A 25235-nucleotide genomic window follows, 5' to 3' on the forward strand; every position below is an offset into this window, starting at 1 on the left:
GCGGTCCCTAAAGCGAGTCCAGCCGCTTAGTAAGTCGCAGGTCAGGATCGCTGACCCTCCCCCCTCAGGCACACTCATACCTCACGGTGGGCGCAAGCCGGTAAAGTCCGTAGATGGGAGTTTTGTTCCCTCCAGAGTGCAGCCAGCAATACTACTCGCCAGGGAGGGGGCATGAGGTTATGAGAGCCCCATCAGTTGCTTGGGGCCTGGTCTAGCACATGGCAGAGAGGTGCATGGTGCGCAGGATGTCTGCCATATACAGGGTGTACGCTGCCACACAGGACCCACCAGATGCCACACAGTCTCAGTAGCGCACGCGGTAATCCGGCAGAGTCAGCAGTACCGATGTCCTGAGGGCGCTGCCATCTTAGGACCAAGCAGTCGGCCCATGTGTTAGCGCTGTCGGGTGCATTCCTCATAAGAGAGCAATGGGTGCACACTGATGGTCGCGCTGTTGCTCCCGGGTCAGTCCAGATGCCACCAGGTCCCAGGAGCTCGCAGGGTGGTCAGCGGGAGTCAGCAGCGCCTATGTCTTAAGGGCGCCGCCATCTTAAGGTCAGGAGTCGGCCCGCGTGGCGTCTCTGCCGGGTGTACATCTCACAGAGGAGCAGGGAGCGCTTCCAGATGCTTGCGCTGGAGACCGACTAACCTCGGGCGCGAGAGCTGGCGAGGAGAAACCCAGGTCTTGGTAACGTCGACCTCCTTGGATTTGGTGTTTGGAGTTCAGGTCCGATCGGCAGCCGCCATCTTAGCCCGCGGCCCCGAGAGCCTCCCACGGCCGGGTCGAGAACACTCCCTTGAGTGAAAAGTCAAGTAAGCGCCACTAGATTGCGCGCTACATGTTCTGCTGCTGAATACGGCCAATTTCAGCCCCCGGGGCCCCGGGGGACCGGTGCTGAGAGCTCCTGAAGTGTGCACAGACTGGGAGCCAAGAGCATATCAAAACACTTTTGAATCATAACTCGGACAAAGAAACACTCTCAGACTCACTAGCCACACCGGTACAAGCATTCCATTTGAAGCTCACAATAGTTAGCGCCTATGCTAGATCTTTGGCAAACATAATTAGATAGGCATATAATTTACTGCCTTAACGCTTAAGGCTGAAGCGAGCCAGTATATTTTGAATGAAAATCTTGCAACTGCTTGAGAGCATTTTCAATGCTCTATCACTCTTCTGCAGTCCTGATCACCTGCACATTTGAAGCTATTCTTGAAAACAAATGCACAAAGAATGAGTTACGATCTTGACATTGCAAACTGTTCCCAGTTAGTACCTTATAGGCTCTCCACTGAAACTTGGAGTATAAGACTGATAAAAAATATCTGAGATTTACATTAGATCACAGTGTTAGACGCAACATTATTATGCTACGTTTAGAGGTTTTACCACTAAAATCTTGTACTAAACACTGGAGTGACACAAGTGACAGATCAGGATCTTGTGAATTATGTGGGGGCGGCGTCGAAGATATTGTGCATGTTTTATATGTCTGCCCCAGTAAAGGCTTGGTAGAAGCTCAAAACCGCTTTAAAAAACCGATATGTTTTAAATATAATTTATACAGAATTAATGATGAGATATGTTTCAAATATAATTTATCCAGAATTAATGATATGATTGTTTTAATTAGATCACCACCTGATGAATTTGTGTATTAAAAACTGTTGCCATTTAAAAAAAACTTTTTTACCATTGTCCTCATTAACATTTTGTATTATCTCTCATTTTACAATGTTGCACTGATTCTGAATGTTTTATAGTGTTGATCTCTGATGAGATCTAAATCAATAAAAACCTGACTGATTGATTGAAACAGTAGACTAGAACATTTCAGGTTGAAAATATTCCACACTTTTTGAGGTAATGATGCAAACAATCACAGACTGTGCAAAATCCATATTATAACATGATAAATAAAATAACTTTCAGATAACAAGTGATTGATAAAAAGTCCCCTCTTAATCTGAATTAGAAACATTCAATTATTCTCGTGCAGATATAATGCGACAGAAGCAAACAAAAGAAATAGCAATGAAACGCCAATTGTTGGATATATTTGCAAATTGGTTGCCTCTTGCTCCTCAATGATAGCAATAGTATTTTTAAACCAAACTGGTGAAAGATATCCTGTTAGAACCAAGTCTCTGTATAGTAAAACCATACGTGCAAGCAGACACACTTATGGACTATCATCATCAGCATTAATTTACAGTCATATTATTTTGTGAGCGATTGTTTAGAATTTCTTACCATTATGAGGGTATTGTAGGACATGAGTGTGCCATTAATCAATGGGGCCTGGTTTTTGGTGTTTGGATGTATGAGGGTAGTAGAGTGTTCAATGTTTAGAAGATGGTTGGGTAGGTAAGTGTGAAAGTAAAATAAGTGTGCTCTTGGAAGATGTTTATGGTATGCGATGTGCATGAATTGATGTGCCAAATTAATTTTGTTTTTGTTTTTGTTTCTCGGTATACAGTAATATCTTCCTACCTTTTCAAGAGAGAATGTCTTTGTTAAAGCGAAACCCCATCCAGCCTCAAATGCTCTTCGGATCATTGGACCACTGGTGGTGGGGGGTGCACTTGCTAGTCCAAATGGATTTGGAAACCTCAATCCAGCCATTTCTACACTTATGTCCACCAGGTCAATTGCAGTGTAAAACAGGGGCAGTTCAGGTTTTTGGGCAACCGTGGCTCCATGGAATGACTGCAGAAAGAAACACAATTAACAGTTACTATACATTCAGCACAACTCAATTTAAAATCATGTGTTTGACAACGCTTTGACTATTGAAATTTTGGCACAAATTTTCTGACACTTGCGACATGAAAATATCCTTGCAATCCAGATTTTTATTTTGGAGGATTTAGTGTACAAAAAGGGGTGCATAAAAAGTGAAAAGATAGCCATTTTTGCCCACTTGATGGGACAGGCGTCTAAATAATATTAGAACACTGGAATGTCGAGCTCTCCATTAAAAACAATAGAGTGCTCAGGGCTTCTAATGGCTGGTAGATGCCCGGAGCGTTAACATTCCAATGTTTAACAAGGAACTCACAGAGCCCAAGGGGTTTTCAACCTCGTCAGGCTCTGTGAGGCCTTTGTTTTACAAATAAGAACATTCTGCCCTTAACGGGAGGAATGTTCTAAAAGTGTTAGAGGTCCTTTAGTGAGCTCTACCAGCCATTACAGGCCTGCTCCAAAGGCCCTTGCCTTCAGCTAGGGTCTTTACCAAGGGAGTGGGCCTTTAATGGCTATTAGAGCCCACTACAGCTGTCTCTAAGGCTACAGGAAATATATTAAATGCAGCAGGAACAACCCAAGTAAGACTTCTAATGCAATATTCACTGCACACTTCAGAAATAAATACTGCTAGTGGAATCAACATTTGCTGTCGCCAATAACTGTACCTCAATGCATCTTTATGTGAAAGCTTAATGGTGCTTAGAAGTGGAAACGATGGGGGGGGGGGTCGCCAGGAGAATCCTGTTGCAACCTTTGCAATTACCTTAGCCAGTAAAGTGTTCCTGATACGTCATATTTCATAGCAACCCCAAATATATTTTGCAATTTTCCGCACCCATAGGAATCTGGAAGGGGCCAGGTATATTGTGTAACAGTTACAAATAGGAGGGGAAACATTCCCTGGGGACGAGGCTGTCTTGTATCTTGGGTGAGATTTTCAAGCTGGGTGAGTTCATTTTGCTCTCGCAGCAGGAATGTTTTTCCATTTCCTGTGGTTCCATCTATGTTAAATACTTTGGTATGGCGTTTCTTTCACTGATAGGAGTCCAAGTTCATGTGGAGTCATTCTAGGGCTGGGCGAAATGTAAATTATGCTGGGAATTTTGGAACAGCAGTTGTTCACCGTGGTTTTGCTTAAGTGCACCTTTGCGCCAAAATCTGACATGACGACACATTAAGTGGTGAAACATAGCACAAAATGGCAGATTTGTATTTCAAGCAGTTCTGTGTAATTCTTACATGATTTCACATAATTACCCGGAAGCAAATTATGAGAATTTCGCACACCCTGATTCACTTGGTATGATGCCACTAGGTGTGAGTGAATTTGAAAACAAATCTTTTGTAAAATACATACTTTTAAGGAAATTACGCAAAATTGCACATAAGTAAAGTGTAGTTGGTCCGTACTTCTTGTGACAATTAAACACAAGGCCATAACTTCCACACAGACATTATGCAAGGTAATGGAAGATCACAGGTTGAAAACGTACCTTGATAATACTGTGCCTTAGTATCTTCTGAAATTTTCAATTCAAACCTGTCTCCTGTGGGCAGAAATTTACCCCAAATAGCGCAACCCCAAAATAAAAACAAGCATTTACAATGCAACGGTTTCGCCTTTGTAAAAGTTAGAGCTATTGGCATTGTAAATGACAAATTTTTCATTTATGTGTTGTTTTTGAAAACCGATAAATAAATGGCATTGTCATTTACAATGCCAATAGCTTAATGTCTCGCAAGACCCTAGACGTACAGTGCACAATATTATCTCTGCATCGGTGATCAGCCAAAGGTTCGCGTAATATCACTAACTGCAGTCAGAAGTTCACATTTGTTAAATTTCACTTCATGTCATTTCATTTCATTTTTCCACCCTGCCTTTGAATAAAACATTAGTTTGAGTCTATCAAGTAACTGATTATCGTTTATTTTTCATTACGCTTCACAAACTCATGCACAATCCCTGGAGAACGGGTTGTAGCAGCAAAAAGACGATGGGACCCGATTTTCTAGCAAGAGGCTCAGTGGGTTGAGAGGGCGCGCTATGGAGGTCAGTGTGCAATATCGGAGCACAGAATCGTGGCCCAGTAGGGCCAACGCCGCTATTCATCCTTCTAAGGGTTGAAGAAAGGAATACCACAGCCGATATAAAATATCTATAATTTAGTATCATCCTGGCATTTCTGCTAAAAGCAAAACCTTCATACATAGAGGAAGTTTGGTTTATTGAAAAAGTAAAATCCTTTCCACTGAACACTCATACTCCAAACCTGCATACATCTACTTTCCTCGTTAATTCCTCCCTTGATGCTTCCAGAAGGTGTACTGTTTTTGCCAGGGATGTTTTGTTGCTCAATGTACCAGAAAAAGAAATGATTGGCCCGTGACTAGTCTGGTTGCAGCACCCAGGGATGAACGGATATCACTGGGAAACGAGCCAGCAGGCTCCAATTCACAGGCTGGATGTTTCGCAATTCACCACATGTGAAGCACATCACTTTCCAATTAACTTAATTAATATAAACAAATACGGACCCGAATTGCAGCTCTGAGAGGAAGCGCGGCGCGCGGGCAGCTAAATGAGTACACTGCTTTGCTGTTCTGCTATTTAAATTTTCAGATTACAGACTACACATCCGGCTCTGAAGTGGACAAATAGGACTCCCGTCTCTCTACAGTAGCCGCGCTGCTGCAATGCTCCACTGTTAACTAAATAGTACTTAGAGGTTGTTTTGACGAGCGCTTGTTTATAGATATGAGAAAAAACTGTAAATACTAATTTTAGTACACATTTTTTAAACCAAGTTTCGTTATTACACAAACATGCCAATCGCAGAAATGTATATTCTTCATGGCGGAACTTGCGGGTTACAACCACATTTTCAAGATGGTAATTTTTTTTGCGCTGTGCATTGGACTTCCCTGGGTTCCCTTTCCATGTTATCACAGCCAGCATCTTTCATTTTGGCAGTGGTGCCAGTATGTCTTCAAGATACCGAGTTTATTATAAGACCAGATTGATGGCTTCACCAGCTATGGTCACCTTCGGTCAGTCAGTTTTTATACGATCTGATTCTGTAGCGATCAACCTATATGAGCATCCCGAGACATTTTGACTGACCTTATGATGGCCACCACCAAATAGAAACCACATAAGCCCCGCAGGCAAGGTTACTTATAAAACACGTTTGTATAAAGCACATGACGGAGAGTATCAGACCCATTCCCTCCTATTTCCAATCGTCAACGCTGACAAGTAAATTTTTTTAAATAACGAAAATAAACATCACCATCTAGCCTCTATGAATGCTTTCTGGGACAAGAACGCAAGCGTGATATGCGCCTACAAATATGACAACACGTAAAAAGGTAAGGGAGGTAGGGCTTGTCTCAGTTGTGTACTACGCCTTCTCGGAGAGACCAACGCGAGGCGCAGGTACCCTTCTCACACGTTTCCCTTTTAAAGTTCACCTTTCTCTCGGGTGGACGTGCAGCGTGCGGCCGCGCGCACAGCTTCGGAGTGCAGGGTGCATTTGTGTCCCAGAGGCCTGCACTGATTGTGCTCCCCAGATGTGCACAGATGTAAACCATTTAATTTGGCAGGAAAAGGCTCCTACTTGAGCAAGGCTTGCACGTCTTGCATTGCAACGGACTTCGTTGATAAAGCACCTAGGAGCTAGTGCCTGGCGCCCCAGATGTGCACAGTTGTAACACTGGAGAATAGCTTGCATGTCTTGCATTGCAACGGGCTTCGGTGACAATGCGCCTAGAAGGTAGTGCCTGGCGCCCCAGATGTGCACAGTTGTAACACTGGAGAATAGCTTGCACGTCTTGCATTGCAACGTACTTCGGTGATAAAGCACCTAGGAGCTAGTGCCTGGCGCCCCAGATGTGCACAGTTGTAACACTGGAGAATATCTTGCATGTCTTGCATTGCAACGGGCTTCGGTGATAAAGCACCTAGGAGCTAGTGCCTGGCGCCCCAGATGTGCACAGTTGTAACACTGGAGAATAGCTTGCACGTCTTGCATTGCAACGGGCTTCGGTGATAAAGCACCTAGGAGCTAGTGCCTGGCGCCCCAGATGTGCACAGTTGTAACACTGGAGAATAGCTTGCACGTCTTGCATTGCAACGTACTTCGGTGATAAAGCACCTAGGAGCTAGTGCCTGGCGCCCCAGATGTGCACAGTTGTAACACTGGAGAATAGCTTGCACGTCTTGCATTGCAACGTACTTCGGTGATAAAGCACCTAGGAGCTAGTGCCTGGCGCCCCAGATGTGCACAGTTGTAACACTGGAGAATAGCTTGCACGTCTTGCATTGCAACGTACTTCGGTGATAAAGCACCTAGGAGCTAGTGCCTGGCGCCACAGATGTGCACAGTTGTAACACTGGAGAATAGCTTGCACGTCTTGCATTGCAACGTACTTCGATGATAAAGCACCTAGGAGCTAGTGCCTGGCGCCCCAGATGTGCACAGTTGTAACACTGGAGAATAGCTTGCACGTCTTGCATTGCAACGTACTTCGGTGATAAAGCACCTAGGAGCTAGTGCCTGGCGCCCCAGATGTGCACAGTTGTAACACTGGAGAATAGCTTGCACGTCTTGCATTGCAACGTACTTCGGTGATAAAGCACCTAGGAGCTAGTGCCTGGCGCCCCAGATGTGCACAGTTGTAACACTGGAGAATAGCTTGCACGTCTTGCATTGCAACGGGCTTCGGTGATAAAGCGCCTGGCTTGTACATGCGCTTTCAGCAACTGCATTAACACATTTTAAAGTAATACATGCCTTGGCATTGGGCAGCTGTGCACAGCTGGTCCATTTTCTCGTATCTTTATTTTGTAAAGGGGGTGCGTGCTTTGCAATTCGGATGTCTTGCAATGCGGGATTGCACAGCGTCACAGCTCTGAAATGGCTAATTTTCACAATTTCATGAAGAAGTTGCCTTGTGGTGTACACACGTGTGCCCCGTTGGCACCGAGGCTCTGATGCTTTCGGGCATGCGTTAACACTTCCCTCAAGTGATACAGGGTGGGGGGGGGGGAGTCAGTTTCAGACTAAAGATACGAGCAGCAGAGCAGCTCTGGCCGTGAAGAGTTAAGTTATCTTACCTACCCCTCTCCAGTGCGCGCTGCAGAACATTCAATTAAAACAGCAGAACATTCAATTGCTCTGCAGAAAATCGAGTAATAGACGTCAATATGGTATTTGAAGAAACATTGTGAACTGAACGATCTCTGTTGAAATCTGTAAACTCCCTGCAGTGACAGGCTCAAACCGCACCACAACTCAGCATTTCATCCTGCCGACGTCTATCCATTGAGGTTTGGGCAATAGTAACTAGTCAGGGAGGACTGACTGTGTACCGATCTGGACGGACTGTGCCAATAGGGAAGAGACATGGATCTTTCTGCCAAGCAGTGAGACTCGTGAGAGTTCAGGAAGACAGAGCTCTGGACTAACGGCCTACCCGAGAGGCTCAGGTGAAATCAGGGCTAACGAGTCTGCGCCGATATCCCAGGAGCCCCCACCTCCTGTGAGGTCACGGAGACTTTATAACACGTAGTTCACGGTCAGACCCCTGCTGCTTTTATGCCTCTGTGCATCCGCCCCCATGTGGGGTGGTTTAGTTCCTCGTGACGGAATGCCATCTTCACATTTGCCATGCTCTTATGCTAGAGAGGAGACACGCCGTCCCTGAAGCCTCAAGGGAGGTATCACTTATCACATCCTAGAACACAATACACTCAGGTGAGACAGTGTCGGGCAGGCCTGTGTGGGAATCCGGCCGGAGGGCTGATCTGACATGACAGTGTGTGGGCCACTTTTTGGGCTTGTTTTATGGTCTGTGATTCAATTTTAATGTGGGTTTCCCTATTACCACCAACCTTTCCTGCAGCAAGCACAGACACATGCAGTCTTCCACACCTTGCAAAACACCTGGGCAGCGTGTATTTACAAGTTCCAAACTGCCCTGAATTTTCAAATGTGAGCCAATTTTTGAAACTACGTGCTAATAGAGGCCACTTTTATTCTGGGACCCGGTCCAATTTTTCTGCCTCTGTCCTACCGTGGTGTCAAGCTGCTCCTGTATGCAAACATATCGATTCTCCGTGGGAGACGCAGCTCTCGACTTAAAAGTACGTCTGTGTACAAACTGCAGATCAAAGGCTAGGACCCCCAAGGCGATGCTCCGCCCCTTCTTAGGTAGATACAATGTGCTCAATCGAGATCAGTGACACATACACTTGTTAGTGCTGCGTTTAGAACCCGTACATTAAGCGCTATATGCATGATGGCACACTGCACCGCTTCCGTCATACTCGATAATAAATGTGCTCATTATCGTCATCGAGAGCAGCCCTCCTACCCGTTAATGTACACTCCATTTGCGTGGTCCGGACCGAGCAACCCATTTCGGGGACACCCCTGCCCAACCTTACTGTGGAATCTTCAGTCTAGGCTTGCGGAGGAATGCTTGACACCCCCCACATGACACACACTAAGTACCTGCCACCCCCTGCATTCAAACCCAAACAAGAACTCCACCTTAAGAGGGTAACGGCGTCGGGTGGTGGTGGTGGGTCCCACCGCATCCATAGCGATGTTAAACGAGTCCTGCTTGAGTTGAAGACGGACATTTGAGGCAGTCGGTGTGTATCTGGCAAAGCGAATTCCGGAGATTTGAACCGGGGAGCTGCTATTTGTGATATTTTGCTGTTAGACGCGATCCAGAATGTAAGAAGCATTTTCCAGATAAGGGACACATCTCCTCGTTGCAGACGGTGCACGTTAGATGCCTAGCCTGGCGCTATTTACATGTCAGATAACTCTGGGCTTTACGTCACATCGTGAGGCAGTCTGGTACTTGCAGTTTTCAGCACATACAATGACGCAGTCAAATTACATTTCAAAGACCAGTTCCACCCAAGGTGTCGTGATTTTCCGATGCCAGCGTGCAGACAGGCTCGCCTTTTCCCGAGGCATCTTGTCCCCTCCTCTGGCACGGCCGCGGCTTTTACAAGTGCCTCTAAAACAGTCAGGGCAAGGGCTCCCTCTAGTGGCTGCTATGGAATATTGCTGCCCAACTCAGCTGGGATTGTTTCTCGTGCACAAAGTCGAGGCTCAAACGAATACTGCTGCTGCATACACAAACAAGTAGGGATTAAAGTCATATTTCAAGCACGGAACACCCCGCCCTTCCAGCTAACATCTGCTGGTTATTAACACAACTAAAGCCTCCCTTAAAAGAGCATATCCCAGTTAGACTCACGGACAGCGGGAGGGGGGGGGGGGGGGGGCCGGGAACGGCGCACCGTCAACGGGAGGAGGGGGGGCGGGAACGGAACGGAAACCGAGGTCGGATTTGAAAACAGTTCACGAACACAATCGAACACAATCAGACAATGCCAGGAGAAGGGGATAGAGGATAGAGGGATGTTCGTCAGCCACGAACAAATGATCACAACGCACCGTCCCCCCCAAAAAAAACAAGTCAGGTCCCGGGCCGCGCTGTGATTGGCTGACGTCACGGGGGTTTCCCGGCCGGCAGCCAATCACAGCGCGGCCCGGGAATGACGTCACGGGGTGTCCCGGGCCGGCAGCCAATCGCAGCGCGGCCCGGGACAAAGGGGCGGGGCTTAAAAAAAGCACCAGAAACGCCCCCGAATCGCGTTTTCGTGAGAAAGCGCGATTGACAGCCTCTGCCTCCCAATGGCTAGCCTCCATTTATGGAGCTAGCCAATTGGAAACAGAGGCTGTCCTAACCTCACTATTAGAAACAACAGATTTCGATCTGGGAGTGGCTTCGCCCCTCGCCAGGTTACGAAACCTAAAAAGCAAAATGAGTTTACCACAAATATATGAATTTCGCAAGATTTTTTCCACTTATTGCTCGAGTTTAGATTTGACTGTGGTGGTGTCAAAAGCTGTGGCATCTCACTTCCGCTACACTTCTTATTTTGGAAAATGGATGAAAACGTCCTTAAATTTATTGTATTATAATAGATGAAAACCCAAACCTGGACTCTATATTTAAATGAACACAGCAATGATTTCAAGATGAAACATGGATATTTAGTGGCACATTTATAAAAAAAAATTATGCAGTGCAGCAAGCCACCTTGTGCACTATGAGATGGGGAAAAGGCATGAGTGGGCCGTATTTAACATTATATGGTGCATTGCTGGCTTTCCCTTTCCTGGCACAATGTGCTTGCTGCCTAGGGCCAACGCAGGCACCCTTGCACCATTGCTGTAAAAGTAGAATTGTTTTTGTACTAGAAGGTGTCCCTTCCTACACAAAAACAATCCTCTGAGGCATTTTCCTCTTTCTGTGTGTGCTGTAGAAGGCAGCACACACAGAAAGAGGAAAAAACAAGGAGAAATAAAGATATTTCTCCTCGTTACTCCTCACCTGGGGAGATGTAGCATTTTTACGCAGTCCAGGTGTACCAGTATTGGTAAATTTGCAAAACGTCAAAATCCACGGGTGGATGCGTGGAAGCACCCATGCTCCACCTGTGGAATGCCTCCCTGGTCAGCAGAGTAACGCAATGCAGTGATTTTCACTGTGTTGCGTTACTAGATTTATGAAGCCATGCAGCGCTATTCAAGGTAGGCCTTGCGTGGCTTGATGGATCTTACTTAGTAGTTGCGTCACTCTTTTGCCCCAATGTATGGCACAAGGGCGACGCAACTGCTAGATAACTGCATCTCAAAGTGCAGAAACTGGAGCAAAATGAAAGTTTGGGGACATTCACAAATTACTGGAGTTTGTGTTGAATCTTTAGCTTTACACTTAGTAAGCAGCAGCCCTTACTTATTCAGTTATTGTTTCTTGAGCAGTCCCGTGACAACCAACGTAACTATCCTCTAAACAGGCACACAGGTGCCAACCTCTGAGAAAACAGTTTTTAATGTGCGCAACCTGTCCGAAATGTTGAGGACCAGGGCTTCATCGCAAAGATATTAATACGTAAGTCAGCGAGAACATGGAGCTAATAACGAACTTTCTGCCACCTGCAACTTTATTGACCATATAAAAAAGAGAGAATAGCTCCAATTTGTAAGATGGCTGGGATAACGCTATGGAGCATATTAAGGTTTAAGCAAGGAATGTTTACAGAGTAAACCCTGAGCTAAAAAATATCATGAAAAAATAGCTCGTCCCAACATGGCAGTGATTAGTCTCCGTTACTGACCCTGTGAGGCACATCAAATAATAAAAGGCCCACAGAAGAACGTTAGCTACAAATCACTGTCACTTCACTCCACCACCTTCAATGCTCATTGAAGGGAAGTTGTCATTTTAGTGATCATAGTTATTTTGCATGATTTTGATTTGTTTTGTTAGCCACGATTCTTCACGCTTCATTACATTATTATGCGCTGGAGCATTGGTCTGTGTGGGGAGGTTTGTTATTGGCGCATTCTTGACAAAGACAAGAAGCTCAATGCATGCGACAGGCACGTCGGGATTTCTTAGTCACTAAATGCGTTTAAAAGAGACATGCTGCTTTTTATTTTGAAGTTGTGCCTGCACTGAATGTCGGTGCCTAAATGAAGAGCATCCTTCCATTTACGTGGTAAAGCTGTTTCTACCACTAGGTTTATGGACACCATATTAACGTGTTTATACAAACTGTATTGTACAGTTTATTTCCTACAAAGCATAATAATGCTGAAGAAATCTGCCATTTTTTGCATGGTCGCCCCAGTTGTTTTGTCATTTTCTGGACCTGTTTTTAGAACTCAGTGCACATTACCCTTGCTAACCAGGAGTAAAGTGCCCGTGCTCCCCCTTTAAACGTGGTTAAATGGGCTTATTTCTGAATGGCACATTTAACTTGCCTGTACGTCCCTAGGTCATGGTGTAGAAAGTGAACACAGTGCCTGGAAGCTAAATGCCACTGGTATACTACAGCACCTATTGTGCCATCCACTAAAATGGCAGTGCAAATATAGTATAAGACCTACTACACTCTGTAGCTTGACTACTGCAATGCGAAACCTGCAGTGCAAGCTATCAAAATTACCCTTTAAGACAGGAAATAACCTTCCTTTAAATCATTGTGAGTCACCCCCATGTAGGCCTTGTACCTCACAAGGCAAGTTGGCATTTAAAAGTAGGACAGGTAGAACATTACTATTACCATGCCCCTACAGTGACAATGCACAAAAAGCTGTTTTCACAGTGGCAGGCAAAGCTATGCATAGTACAGATTAAACTACTAATACTGATAATGGGAGAGGGACCAAGTGGAAAAAGTTTTAGACCACTATTTTTAATAGGTATTGAAAATCAAATTCAAGGGTGAAGTTGGATTTCTATTAAATATTAAGGAAAATAACTTTAAGAAAGTCACAATTTACCTGCCTAAGGTTTTGGATGGCTATTTGGCAATAGCCTCTGCCAATTCCCAGCATGGGCTCAGCCTTGAATGAGGTGCGAATTAGGTGTGATATTCCTCCCAGGAGTTACAAAAATGTTGACCTGAATGGGCAAGGTTGACTCCTCTAAGCTCTGCAGAATAATTAAGGTGTAGGCCACAGGCACCCTTTTTGACACCACAGTATCAACTCCTGGCTGGCATGTATGTTGGAGCTATATGTAACACTCCGACTCACTTGAAAGGGTGAAAACAGAATGACAAGACAATTGTTGTGTATTCCCTGTCTGGGTGTTCTTTGTCCTACCAGACTTCTGTCTTCTAGTTTGTTGTGGTTATAGGGCCTGCTTCAAACTGGAATTTAGGGTTAGATGTGGGAGAAGACTGGTGATTACCATAGTACTCTCCGCTACTACACGCCCACAACCTTCACAGCCCAAGTTTAGTGTGGCCGGAGACTTTCATCATTTCGAAAATGCCCTGACACTTGGCATTTTGGGCCTTTTTGCATTAAGGCAAACTGAAAAAACTGAAATGTTGCCCCAGGAACATTGACGCTATTGGTTAGGGAGTGCCCAGGGTCAACTAGCTAGTGGCCAGCAGAAATGTGGCACCCAATCAGAACACTTTCTGGACCTGCTGAAGAACAGGAGAGGACTGGACCTGCTGTCTGTGACATGTGAGGAGCTGTGAAAAAATGGACCTACTCACCATTGTACTCAGGACAAAGAATTGTACTCAAGGAGTCAATTGACTAACTTCCAATTGTGGCTGCAGGGACACACAAACATGCATAAGGCCTTTTCCCTGCAATTCCCAGCTGACTAGTGGCAACTGGAATTTGATCTGAACTGTTCTGGTGGTCTCTGCGTGGACCACACTGACAGCCTCTAGGTGCCCCTGCTGATGTCCTGGGGATAGACTTAGAAATGCACTTCTGTGGTTGTTTGGGCCATAGGAAAAAGGTTGGGAACATTTGCTCACATTGAATTTCAGATGCGTCACCCTGAAGGACTCCAGCAACTAAAAAAAAAAGTCCCTTTCTATTTTGGGACTAAGAAACAATTTCAAGTGAAATCCTCCTCAAAAGCTCCAGATCTTTAGTGGATTCAACCTGCGGCCGGTATCTGACAATCAGTTTCACTTCAGTAGCTACAATTTTCAGATTTGTCTGATAGTGAGACAGCTTTTTTTCTTCAAAAAAGTTACAAATTACAAATGGCCTTTTTGTATTAGGAGCTTATTTACTTACAGACTTTCTCTGGAACCAACCTGCTTGGTGTATCCAGGACTCCATTGTAGACAGTCATAAATCATGTCTAGGTCTTAGACTGCCTCTACCATTACAATTTGCACTTTGCACTTTTTAGCACTATTTTTAGTTAAATCTTTAAAAAATCATGTCTCAAGTTTCCCTTATAATTTGTTGTCATTTTGGAGTAATTTGAATCATGAGCTTTCTTTGTTGTTTTAATTCGGTTTGAGACTTTTACTGCTTGTTGTTTTAACTTTGTTGCTGTTCACATATTGCCTTAAGTTAAGTGTGTCAGCTCCATGCCATAACTATCAGGAGGTTGAGCTCAGGCTAATTAAATGACTGTAAATGTTCACCATGACTACAGTAGTGATTATTCTTTGAGGTGGTCACCCACCCACCCAAAATAATAATCCAATTTCTTACAAATGCCATATGAAAGTACATCGCCAGAAAACATATAAATATCACAACATTTACCTTAATAGATCAAATGCATACAATCCCTAAAATTAACATCAACTATGATCACTCTAGAGCAGGGGTCTTCAAACTGTGGGGCGCGACCCCCAGGGGGGCCGTGGAGCGATGCAAAGGGGGTCGCGCCTTCACAGTCATATTTCTGCCCAGGCCCAAGGGCTTCAGCCCCCCTCCTGCTGGGCAGTGTCTGGAGTCATCTCTAGCCGCCCATGTTTTTCACAGGTCTTTAAAGACCATTTGCATATTTACATGCCTTTGTAAACTGGTTACAGAGGCTTAATTTTTTCCTGGGTCCAGTACCCCCTGGGCCCCCACTCTGCCTGTTCCTTACAATTGTATTTTACAATTACTGCTGTAGAGTGAGAATGCATTTAATGAAAAGGAATATAAAGTAGGGTTGTCAAAAGAACAAGCATTTGCAATGCAATAGGTCTCGCATTAGAAAAGTTAGAGCTATTGGTATTGTAAATTACACATTTTTTATTTATGTGTTGGTTTTGAAAATAGCGAAATTAATAGCTTTGTCATTTAAAATGCCAATAGTTTTAACTTTCGCAAATGTGACACCTATAGCATTTGTAATGCAATACGTGTTTTCTTTATGTGACTTAGATGTATTGATATTACAAATAACAATGGCTTTTATTTTTAAAAATAATTAATACTTAAATAAAAGCTATTGTAATTTATAATGGCAATAGCTTAAACTTTTGCGAAGATTATGTTCAGTGTATTTTATTGTGACGAAAATCCAAGAACAGAAGTGAAATATTAACATCTTTTTGTGACATTCGTAATAAAGCTTGAAACATTGAGAGAACATATTTGAACCAGTTGTTGTTGAATGGTTGCACAGATTGAGGCTGTGGTGGCGCTGAGTGATGTGGTGGCGACGAGTGATGCTGTGGCGTTCAGTGATGCTGTGGTAGCGCATAGTGATGTTGTGGTGCCCCTGAGTGATGATGTGGTGGTGCTGAGTGATGCCGTGGTGATGTGATAGATAGAGTGAGTGCGATAGATAGATAGAGTGAGTGCGATATATAGAGGGAGGGTGATAGATAGATAGAGGGAGGGTGATAGATAAATAGAGTGAGGGCGATAGATAGATAGATAGATAGATAGATAAATAAATAGAATGAGGGTGATAGATAGATAGAGGGAGTGTGATAGATAGATAGAGGGAGGGTGATAAATAAGAGTGAGGGCGATAGATAGAGTGAGTGCGATAGATAGATAGAGGGAGGGCAATAGATAGCGGGAGGGCGATAGATAGAGGGAGGGCGAAAGATAGAGTGAGGGTGATAGATAGATAACGTGAGGGCGATAGATAGATAGATAGATAGATAGATAGAGTGAGGGGCGATAGATAGATAGATAGATAGATAGATAGATAGATAGATAGATAGATAGATAGATAGATAGATAGATAGATAGATAGATAGATTGATAGAAAGATAGATAGATAGAGTGAGGGCGATAGAGTGAGGGCGACAGATATATAGAGTGAGGGCGACAGATAGATAGAGTGAGGGCGACAGATAGATAGAGTGAGGGCGATAGATAGATAGATAGAGTGAGGGCGATAGCTATACTGAGGGGCGATAGATCGATAGTGTGATGACAGACGATAGATAGATAGATAGAGTGAGGGCGACAGATAGATAGATAGAGTGAGGGCGATTGATAGAGTGAGGGCAATAGATAGAGTGAGGATGATATACAGAGTGAGGGCAATAGATAGAGTGAGGACGACAGATAGATAGAGTGAGGGCGACAGATAGATTGAGGGCGACACATAGATTGAGGGCAACAGATAGATAGTGAGGGCGATAGATAGAGTGAGGTGGCCTCGTGGTGGACGTGGTTGTGGCTGTGGTGGTGGTGGTGGCTGTGGTGGTGGTGGACGTGGTGGTATTGGATGTGGTGGTGGTGGATGTGGTGGTGGTGGACGTGGTGGTGGTGGACGTGGTGGTGGTGGACGCCGCCTGCCTCAAAACAGTGAGACAGACAACTCATGCCTTCTTGAATTAGGGAACAATAAGCAGAGTGGCAGAGGCCGATAGGAGCATATGGGTCCGACCCGTATGCTCCATGAGGAGAGATGAGATGATGAGAGAGGACAGCAAGGGAGTGAGAGAATTTGATTGAAGAGGTCAGGGATGAGGAGAAATGTGAATTGCCGAAGAGAAGTGTGGACACGCAAGAAGTGAGTGTGAGCCAAAGGTAAGAGCTTCTGTTAGAACAAAGAGGAGATCTGAAAGTTGAATGGGGGGACTGGAGAGGTGTAAGATACAAATAGACAAAAATTTGAATGGAGAGACGAGGTGAATGAGAAGTGCTGAGGGGAATGGGAGGTGACGGGACCAGAGAGGCCATGAGATAAATGCGAGAGACTGTTAGAAATGAGGGCAGTGAAAAGACAGAGTGGCAAGAGGTGATTAAAGGTGAAGTGAGAGGTTGAATGGGGAGAAAATGGCCTGCAAAGTGAGAGAGGGATCTAGGATTAGGAGAGGAGAGAGGGATGGAAGGGAGGGGGTGAGAGGAAAGCTGCATGGGTAAACTGCTTAACACTGCACAAAACCGCCTGTTTTTTTAGGGACCCCTGCTTCTCCTGGCCAGGGTCAGGTGAGCTTCTAATGTGGCAGCACCTATTCCTGCAGAGTGGAAGGCCCTTCTCAAAGGTTGACTAGAAGTCTTTCTGATGTTAATTGCTGTATTTTGGTTATAAACGGGTACTGATGGGGTGAGTTCTTACCTCAGTGTTACTGTGTGTAAAAAATGTCAAAATAATGAAGAAATGCTATCCCAAAATAAGCAACATCACATACCAACACTTACATTTTCTTCCCACACAATTTAGTTAAGTATGTCGCGTAATTTGTTCCTCACCTGCCTCATAATTCTAGTTGCCCTGCCTCCAGGTTTAGAAATTGTTGTCATGAGGGGGTCCTTATGCCTCAAAATGTTGACAGGGGGGTCTCGGCATCCAAAAGTTTGAAGACCTCTGCTCTAGAGAAACAAATTGTACCAGTAGAAGCCATAGCCAAATGTATTAATGTGTGTTTTTTAAATTGATTGTTTGTGACAAAAACCCACTCTGTAGCATTACTAGATGTGTCACAGCAGTTTTTGAGAGTGTCTTCCAGTGAGGTGAAGAATCTGCTAAGGGCAGCAGCAATCAATTGGCATACATTCACATTTTAATCTCTTTGAAGGTTGCAACTCACTCGATGGGGCAGTCCATTATTGATGTGGGGACATAAATTGGTTTTCCCAATCAGAAGCAATATTCTTAATCTTGTTTTCACTTTTGTTACAAAACATCTGGTAGCAAATGGTTCTATAGCAGAGTAACAAAGGCTCTAACCAGTCTCCTTCATTGGCACCTGCACCTAAATATAGCTTGTGCAAACTGTTTTGTCTCGGTGGATCTCAAGCTGCAACTCAGTGCATTGCTAGATAATTAGCCGTATAAGTATTTTCATTTGTGTTCCTCCCAGGTTTTCAAGACAATGCAGAGAAGCTTACATTAATTTCTGCAATGGAGGTTGTTTGGTTCTTTGATATTGAGGCATCTTTATTCTGAACTCTCTGTGTCACCATGATCTCTTTTTGTAATGCTATGGCCCAAATAATACTACAATAGTCAATTCAGAGTGACCAACACGATCCTTTGTCAAAATAAATTAAGTCTATCATCCACAGTATTTACATTACCACTGAATAAGGCATTTATAATGTGGAGGACAGGAAATTACCAACATTTACGATGGTGTACCCTCTCCGCAAAACTCTAACTCGGCCCAAGACAAATGTCACTTTTAAACATTGAGGTGGTTGTACTATCAGGAGAAATCTTCATATCATCATAGTGATTTAGTGGTCGAAAGGGTTTTATTCAAACCATGCTGTTGCATTGTTTAAAATGTGAGCATGGAATGGAGAGGTTCCTATTACTTTGTACAGATGAACGGAATAGTAACATCTGAATTTGATCCAGTTTTTAGGACTTCAGTTTCAGTGCTAGTCTGAGTCTTTTTTCAGAGACACATTTCTCAGACATCCTACAAGCCCTGAGTTCTAAGCTAAAATGTCAATCTGTCAGACTTACAATATGTCATCAAAATAGAAAGAAGAATAAGTCCTACCAGGTCTTCCTTCTGGAAGTAGACAAATGAGGTACAAAGGGAAAGCACCTCACATAAAGAGAAGCATTGTGCCAGACACAGGTCAGGAGATCATGGATCAAGGAGGGGCTTCTGGGCCTCACCCAGGGGTGTTTGGGTCGTTTGCCTTTGATGTACCAGGAATCGTCCTATTATGGTTATGCAAATTATGCCAAGTACAACTCTTTCAGCACTTGACTCTCAGTGGTAGCGATGACAGGCCATCACAGACTTTTCAGAGAAGTGGTGTGGGGGTGCTTGAGCTCAGCATTCAACAGACACACATCCTCATAATAATCTATGATCCAACTCAATACTGCACTATCAAAAGGAAAGGTAATTTAAGACACGCTAGAAGTTATTGTTGCACATAGGGATATGCATACAATGCCATTTATGGATCTGACACTTACAGAAGGTTAGCACCACATCCTACTACTGACCCTGGTTTTCTTTCGTAATGGTCCAGGTTGTTCTCACCTGAAGTTGGGTACATAACATGATTAGGCTCAGAAGCAGATTAACCCCTTACTCTAGGCCACAGTGGTCTTGGTCGCACCGTAAGTTTCGCTACAGGCAATGCCACTCTGGCTATGCCACAGTCTTCATTATTCCTTTCCAGTATCCCAAGGGAATGTTTACATATTCTGTCTCCATGGAACTCAGAATACACCCTGCAGCCTCCTCGTTTGTGGACCCACTGCACTGGGGTAATTGTGCACCTCTCTCCACCCAGAAAGTCATTCCTCCTGCAGGCTTGGCAGGATCTCCCCATCTCTCAGCAGGCAGGATGGCTTTCTAGGCGCTTCAGGACAGGTAATCAGCTCTTTTTGCAAGGAATAGACTCTGGTGATGTCCGCTCACAGCTGGGAAACGGCTGTTAGGCAAGGACCAGTTCTGATTGTACACCACTCCAGTCCTCTGATCACTCTGGGGAGCATTCCCTACATTGACCAGGGATAATATGGAACAGGAACAACATGTGGGTCCCACTTTTATAAAGTTAAAGCAGCCAGAAGAAGCAGGCCCTTAGCTGCTCTATCAGAATTGGTTTGGGTTGGTTCTCTCTTCAAGTGTCCTCTTCAGCCTGCTCTGCAGACCCAATAGTAGTATGGAGTGATGCTGCCCACAGAGAGGTAGCTTTCAGTCAGGAGCACCCACAACAGAGGCACAAACAGGTGTGAGATTTCTGCTCAGGCCGTCACACACCACATGGAGGAAGGGTCAAGGGAAGACAAAAGCCTGGCTTCACCTTAGGGTTTCCTTTCACCATGAACACGAAACTTAGTAAAATGTAGCTCTTATTTATTCTGTCATTGTTTTTTCGGGCGGTCCTGGCACAGCCAACGTAAAACCCACCATATAATAAATGGCAGTAAGGCTAATCAGAACTCTCACGAAGAGGCCTAATAGAATTTCTTACAGCCTGGTCTGTTGCTGAACCCTTTTTTGTTGGCTTTATGACTCTGTGCACCTTTCCTCTGATAACCAGCGGTAAAGGGATAATGCTCTATCCCTAAAACATGGTACAATTGGCCTATATATGATTGGTACATATAATTCACTTGTAAGTCCCTAGTATATGCTATCACATGTACCACAACCTGTAAATGAAATACTATGAGTGGGCCTGTAACACACATTGTACCACCCACTAAAGTAGCTTCTAAAACATGGATCAGGCTTGTCATTGCAGCCTGTTGTGCAGTTTTAATATGCCATTTCGACCTGGCAAAATAAGCATTTTGCCAGGCCCAAACCTCCCTCTTTGATACATATAACTCACCCCTTTGATACGCCATAAATGTTCAGAGTGTATTGTAATTTAAAAAGTAGGACATATGGGTTTAAGTTTTACATGTCCTGGTAGTGGAAAACGTGTAATTAATTTGTCACTACTGGAATGCCTATCTCTCCCATTGACTAACATTGGGTTACCTCATTATATTCAATAAGTACTAACTCTGGGTTAATAGCATGTAAAGATTTGCTGTTTGGCCTCAAATTAATTGTAATTTAAATTCCTTTTTAATGGTGAAGTCGAATTTTAGGTCACAATTCTGAAAATGCAGTTCTAGAAAGCTGGCATTTTCTTGTCATAATCACTTTCCAGAACCAGATGTGGGGGTAGTGTAGGGAATTTCCCACTTCAAATGCTGGCAATAGCTATTGGCCATATGGAGCGCTTATCAGTACACTCCTGGACCTGTGTATTATACCGAAGAAAGGTTACCTTGTTCCCAAGAGGACTGCCATGCTGCTGGAGGCCTGCCTTACTCCCCAAAAGACTGCCCTGCTACTACCGGAGGACTGTCCTACTGCATTGCCCTTCAAAGGGCTGCCCTGCTGTTTGAGGACTGCCCTACTCTGTGATAAGTAAGACTGGAACTGCTTCCGTCATTCCAGGCTAACCTGAGTGACTAAAAGGGTCACAGGGCTGATCTCCTGTTTTGAGCTACAGGGACACAACAAACTTCATAGGCCTCCCTGCAACTGCCAAGCTAACTTGCTGCACTGGACCTGCAACTGGAGCTGCTTAATATCTGCTGACCTCTGGTTGAGCAAGTTCCTGATTCTCAAGAGGTAACTCTCCTGCTCCCTTGGCTGGCATCAGTTGAGCACCTCCTGTGATGCAAGCAGGAATCCTAAAGTTTTGTGCTCTTTGCAATTGTAAATGGGCTTGTTCGAGCTTCCTGACAGCACAAAACTCCGGTGAATCCAACTATTCTCACTGCAGCGGCCGCAAGCGATGATCAGATCTTCACTTCACACTACAGCAACAACATCCCCTATTGACTGCCAACAAGAAGCTCCAGCAACACTAATCCGCAATATCTGTATGGCACTTCGTACTACAGCGTGCACCATCTCTGATGCTCTCCCTCCTCCATGCAGCCCCCTCAACCATGAACAGAACTCTTTGCGATGGACCTTGAGAGGGTAACTTTTTCAGTGGAACTAACCTGGCCCCTGACTAGGGTTTGTGCTTCATCGCTGTGTGCCTGGACTTCTGACTTTCCCCCGGTGTACCAGAACCAGATGACACTGAGTAGCGCTTTGTGCTTTTAGGCACTATATCTACTTAAGACTTTGAAAATGCATATCTCCAGATCTACTGATTAGATTTTTGTTATTCTGGTATCAATATATTTAATTAAAATGTACACTATTTTTCTAAATTGTTTTGGGATTTTTCTTGGGTTGTGTTTTCACTTATTACTGGTTGTTTGCTACATACATTCTTTACACATTGCCTTAATGTTACGCCTGACTGCATTGTGCCAAGCTATTAGAGGGTTTAGCACAGGTTGATTTAGTGACTTTTGTGGTTTACCTGCCATGGTTTTTGGTTGTTGCCTGAATGAGCCTTCTACCCCCAACCAATAACAACATTTCTTACACTATGTCTCCTTCCTCCATATTCAGTTCTGTCAGCTTACGCTTCCACTGTCTGGAAACAACCACCTTCATCTTGTGTTTAGAGCCAGGCCCTGGGTATTCAAAATGGGTTCCATAGGCCTCCTCCACTATTGTGGCTTTCTCATACAGACCACACTTGAAGAATGCAGACCTCACGAGTAAATATACACAACATTAACTTGGATGTTAGCAATACAACTACAGTTAGCAAAGAGAAGTGGAACTTTAAAGGAGTGGGCCAGGAGGCCTACACTCTAGTGATGCAGATAAAAAGATCCAGCCACAAATTTGAATCCTCCATACTACCAACACATCATATGCGAAACCCATGACTGGGACGTTAATCCCCTGTCAGCACAATGAGTGCATACTTGGTGAGCCCTGCCTGATCATAGATTAGGTCCAAGACTGCACTCATGTCAAGAACAATGAACATTTGGAAGGATCATTCTAAAAAGCTCATCCTATGGACACGTTACACTACTTACACTCTATTGAGTGCAGAGAGAGGAGGAGCCTACCCTTCGAGCCCGAGCAAGCTGAGCTGAGCCTGCTTGCTGCCACTGCTCCGTCTCCAGCCACGCCTTGCCTCGCCTTGCATTACGGAGAGTGCTCAAGAGCCGTGGATAGATTGTGGGGCATCCACTTTGGCTGGCCAACTCAAGCAGCGGGAAATTTCAACCCGTGCTGGATGCACCGCGGTGTGACCTGTGACTGTGCCGGCATTGAGTCAGGTCGGGTCAGAGCGAAGAGTATGGGGGCCGGAGCCAGGGGGTGAGTTGTGGTGAGGTGTGCCGGGCAGCTTTGGCGTGGTGCGCAGGCTATTTTGCGCCTTGCCCCCCTCCCCTGTGCACAATCCTGATCCCGACAGCTGACTCCCTTCACAGCCTGCTGTTGTGGTTTCTGTTTGCTATCCAACTTGGGCAACAAGTGGAGACTGTGCATCAAGTGGAGACTGTGGCATCAAGTGGAGACTGGGTGTGAGGGTTAAGTGGAGTGGAGTAGGCACAGTGGAGCAGGTGCCTCCTCCGGCCTCCAGCACCTTGAACAGCCCAGGCAGCGTTTGAGCCTACGCTCCCCCACAGAGGTGAATAAAGGGGGGCACCAGGGCATCAGGCCAGTACCCCTGGGCAGTGTTTACAACCACACCCCCCTTTATAGACTTAGAAACAAGGGGGCACCAGGACACCAGGACAGCCCCACCCCCGGAGAAGGTCACATAAGGACACCAAAGGACACCCTAGCAAGTGGAGTGGGGTAGAGCAGTAGAGCAGGGAGCAGTGAGCAGTGACCAGAGGGGTCAGAGGAAGTTGAGAGGCATTGGGGTTGGAGGCCACATCCCTCCAACCCCTCTCCCGCCGCCCCCACTCCATACCACTCCTCTCCCGCTTTCTGAGTTCTGCTTCTCTAGCAATCCGTCACCTGTCTCTTACCCCTTTGTGTTCCACACCTTCCTGTGTTCTCCCACGTTTGTCAGGGAATGCAGACACTGTAATCTTTAACTCCAACTTAGATTTTGAATCTTCTGGCCCATCAACCAAGTTTAAAGACCAGGCGTTTGCCAGACATTCACCGCATAGAACGCAGAACAACAATGCGGACAAGGAATGCGGGACTGACCCAGCCCATGTCCAACTACCACCCTCATAAATCTGCAAGACGCCAAAAAGCCAAGATGTTATATCCCCTTGGTAAAGACAGTACAAGAAACGATCCAACCGTACAGGACAGGACCTCACAGGATGGGAAACAATTGGGAGAGGAAAAAATAAACTCTCCCTTAGCGTCCAGGATAAATACCAGGAACACAAATACAAACATAAATAGAAGAATAACCCAAAACCTGAGTGAGCATGTTGAAATCGACAACATCAACAGAAACAGCATCAGCATTAGTAGTAGTAACAGCCCTAAAGGCAACAACGATATCAGAAATTATTTTCAACAATTGTCTAAACAAGGTAACTCCACCGCCTGTGGAAAAACAGTTGATACATTCTTCTATGCAACCAGCATGGAAACCAACAGAACTATTGCCAACGCACCACCATGTGCTGCTAAAAACGAAACTTTGAACCAAAACATTTTATTGACTGTTCCTCTTTCGCCAAAAGTTTCCATTGTGAAGGGCAACAGAGTACAAGCTGAAGAACACCCAATCGATCACAGCTTGTTTCGCTTCAACTACTCAGGAATCAGCACATCGGTGCCCACAAACTTGGATAATGGTCTCACGGAAGCTCCACTCACCTCTGCCCTAGAGGAAAGTGAGACAAATAAGGAACTCCATTCTTTAATACGATATACCACGGACATCATGGATAATTGTATACTTCCGAAATCTCAGTTGGAACCCCTGACCTTTCTGTTTATGCCCATTAAATCTGGTGACGATGATGAGGGCATATCATTAAAAGAAAATCCTGACCTAGACTATCAAAGTCCAATAAACTTAAATGAACCACGGCCGTTCGACTTGCATAAATCCGAAGTGGAAACTAGTCTTGCGACACAAAGAATAGAAAATCATCTTGCATTGATCAATGAAGCTTTGATTTCAATGGCAAACACAGCTATAATGCACGCGGATAAATTAGACATCCAAATAAATATAGTGCAGTCAGTAGCTAGCCTGATCTCTGGAATGGACTTAAAATTGGAACATTTAAACTCCCTAATACGTAGAGCACAGGCGAACAATGAAGTAAAGGTAAAGCCAAATGATTGCGGGTGCTCCCCAATACTCCCAGAAATAATGAGCACACT

General features: G+C 44.8%; 1 protein-coding gene across 2 annotated transcripts in view; it reads right to left on the bottom strand.

Moving 5' to 3' along the window:
* Positions 1–25235, bottom strand: part of DPYD (dihydropyrimidine dehydrogenase) — a 3662673-nt gene that overhangs the window by 1497427 nt on the left and 2140011 nt on the right. For both annotated transcript variants that reach the window (XR_013594885.1, XM_078644210.1), the window contains exon 13: positions 2495–2710. Coding sequence is in view for 1 of the 2 variants with exons in the window: in XM_078644210.1 (XP_078500336.1) it covers positions 2495–2710 (216 nt within the window). In the remaining variant the exon portion in view is untranslated. The remainder of the gene's footprint in view (positions 1–2494; positions 2711–25235) is intronic.

This window comes from Lissotriton helveticus, chromosome 1_1, assembly GCF_964261635.1.
Source record: "Lissotriton helveticus chromosome 1_1, aLisHel1.1, whole genome shotgun sequence".
Taxonomy (NCBI): Eukaryota; Metazoa; Chordata; class Amphibia; order Caudata; family Salamandridae; genus Lissotriton; species Lissotriton helveticus.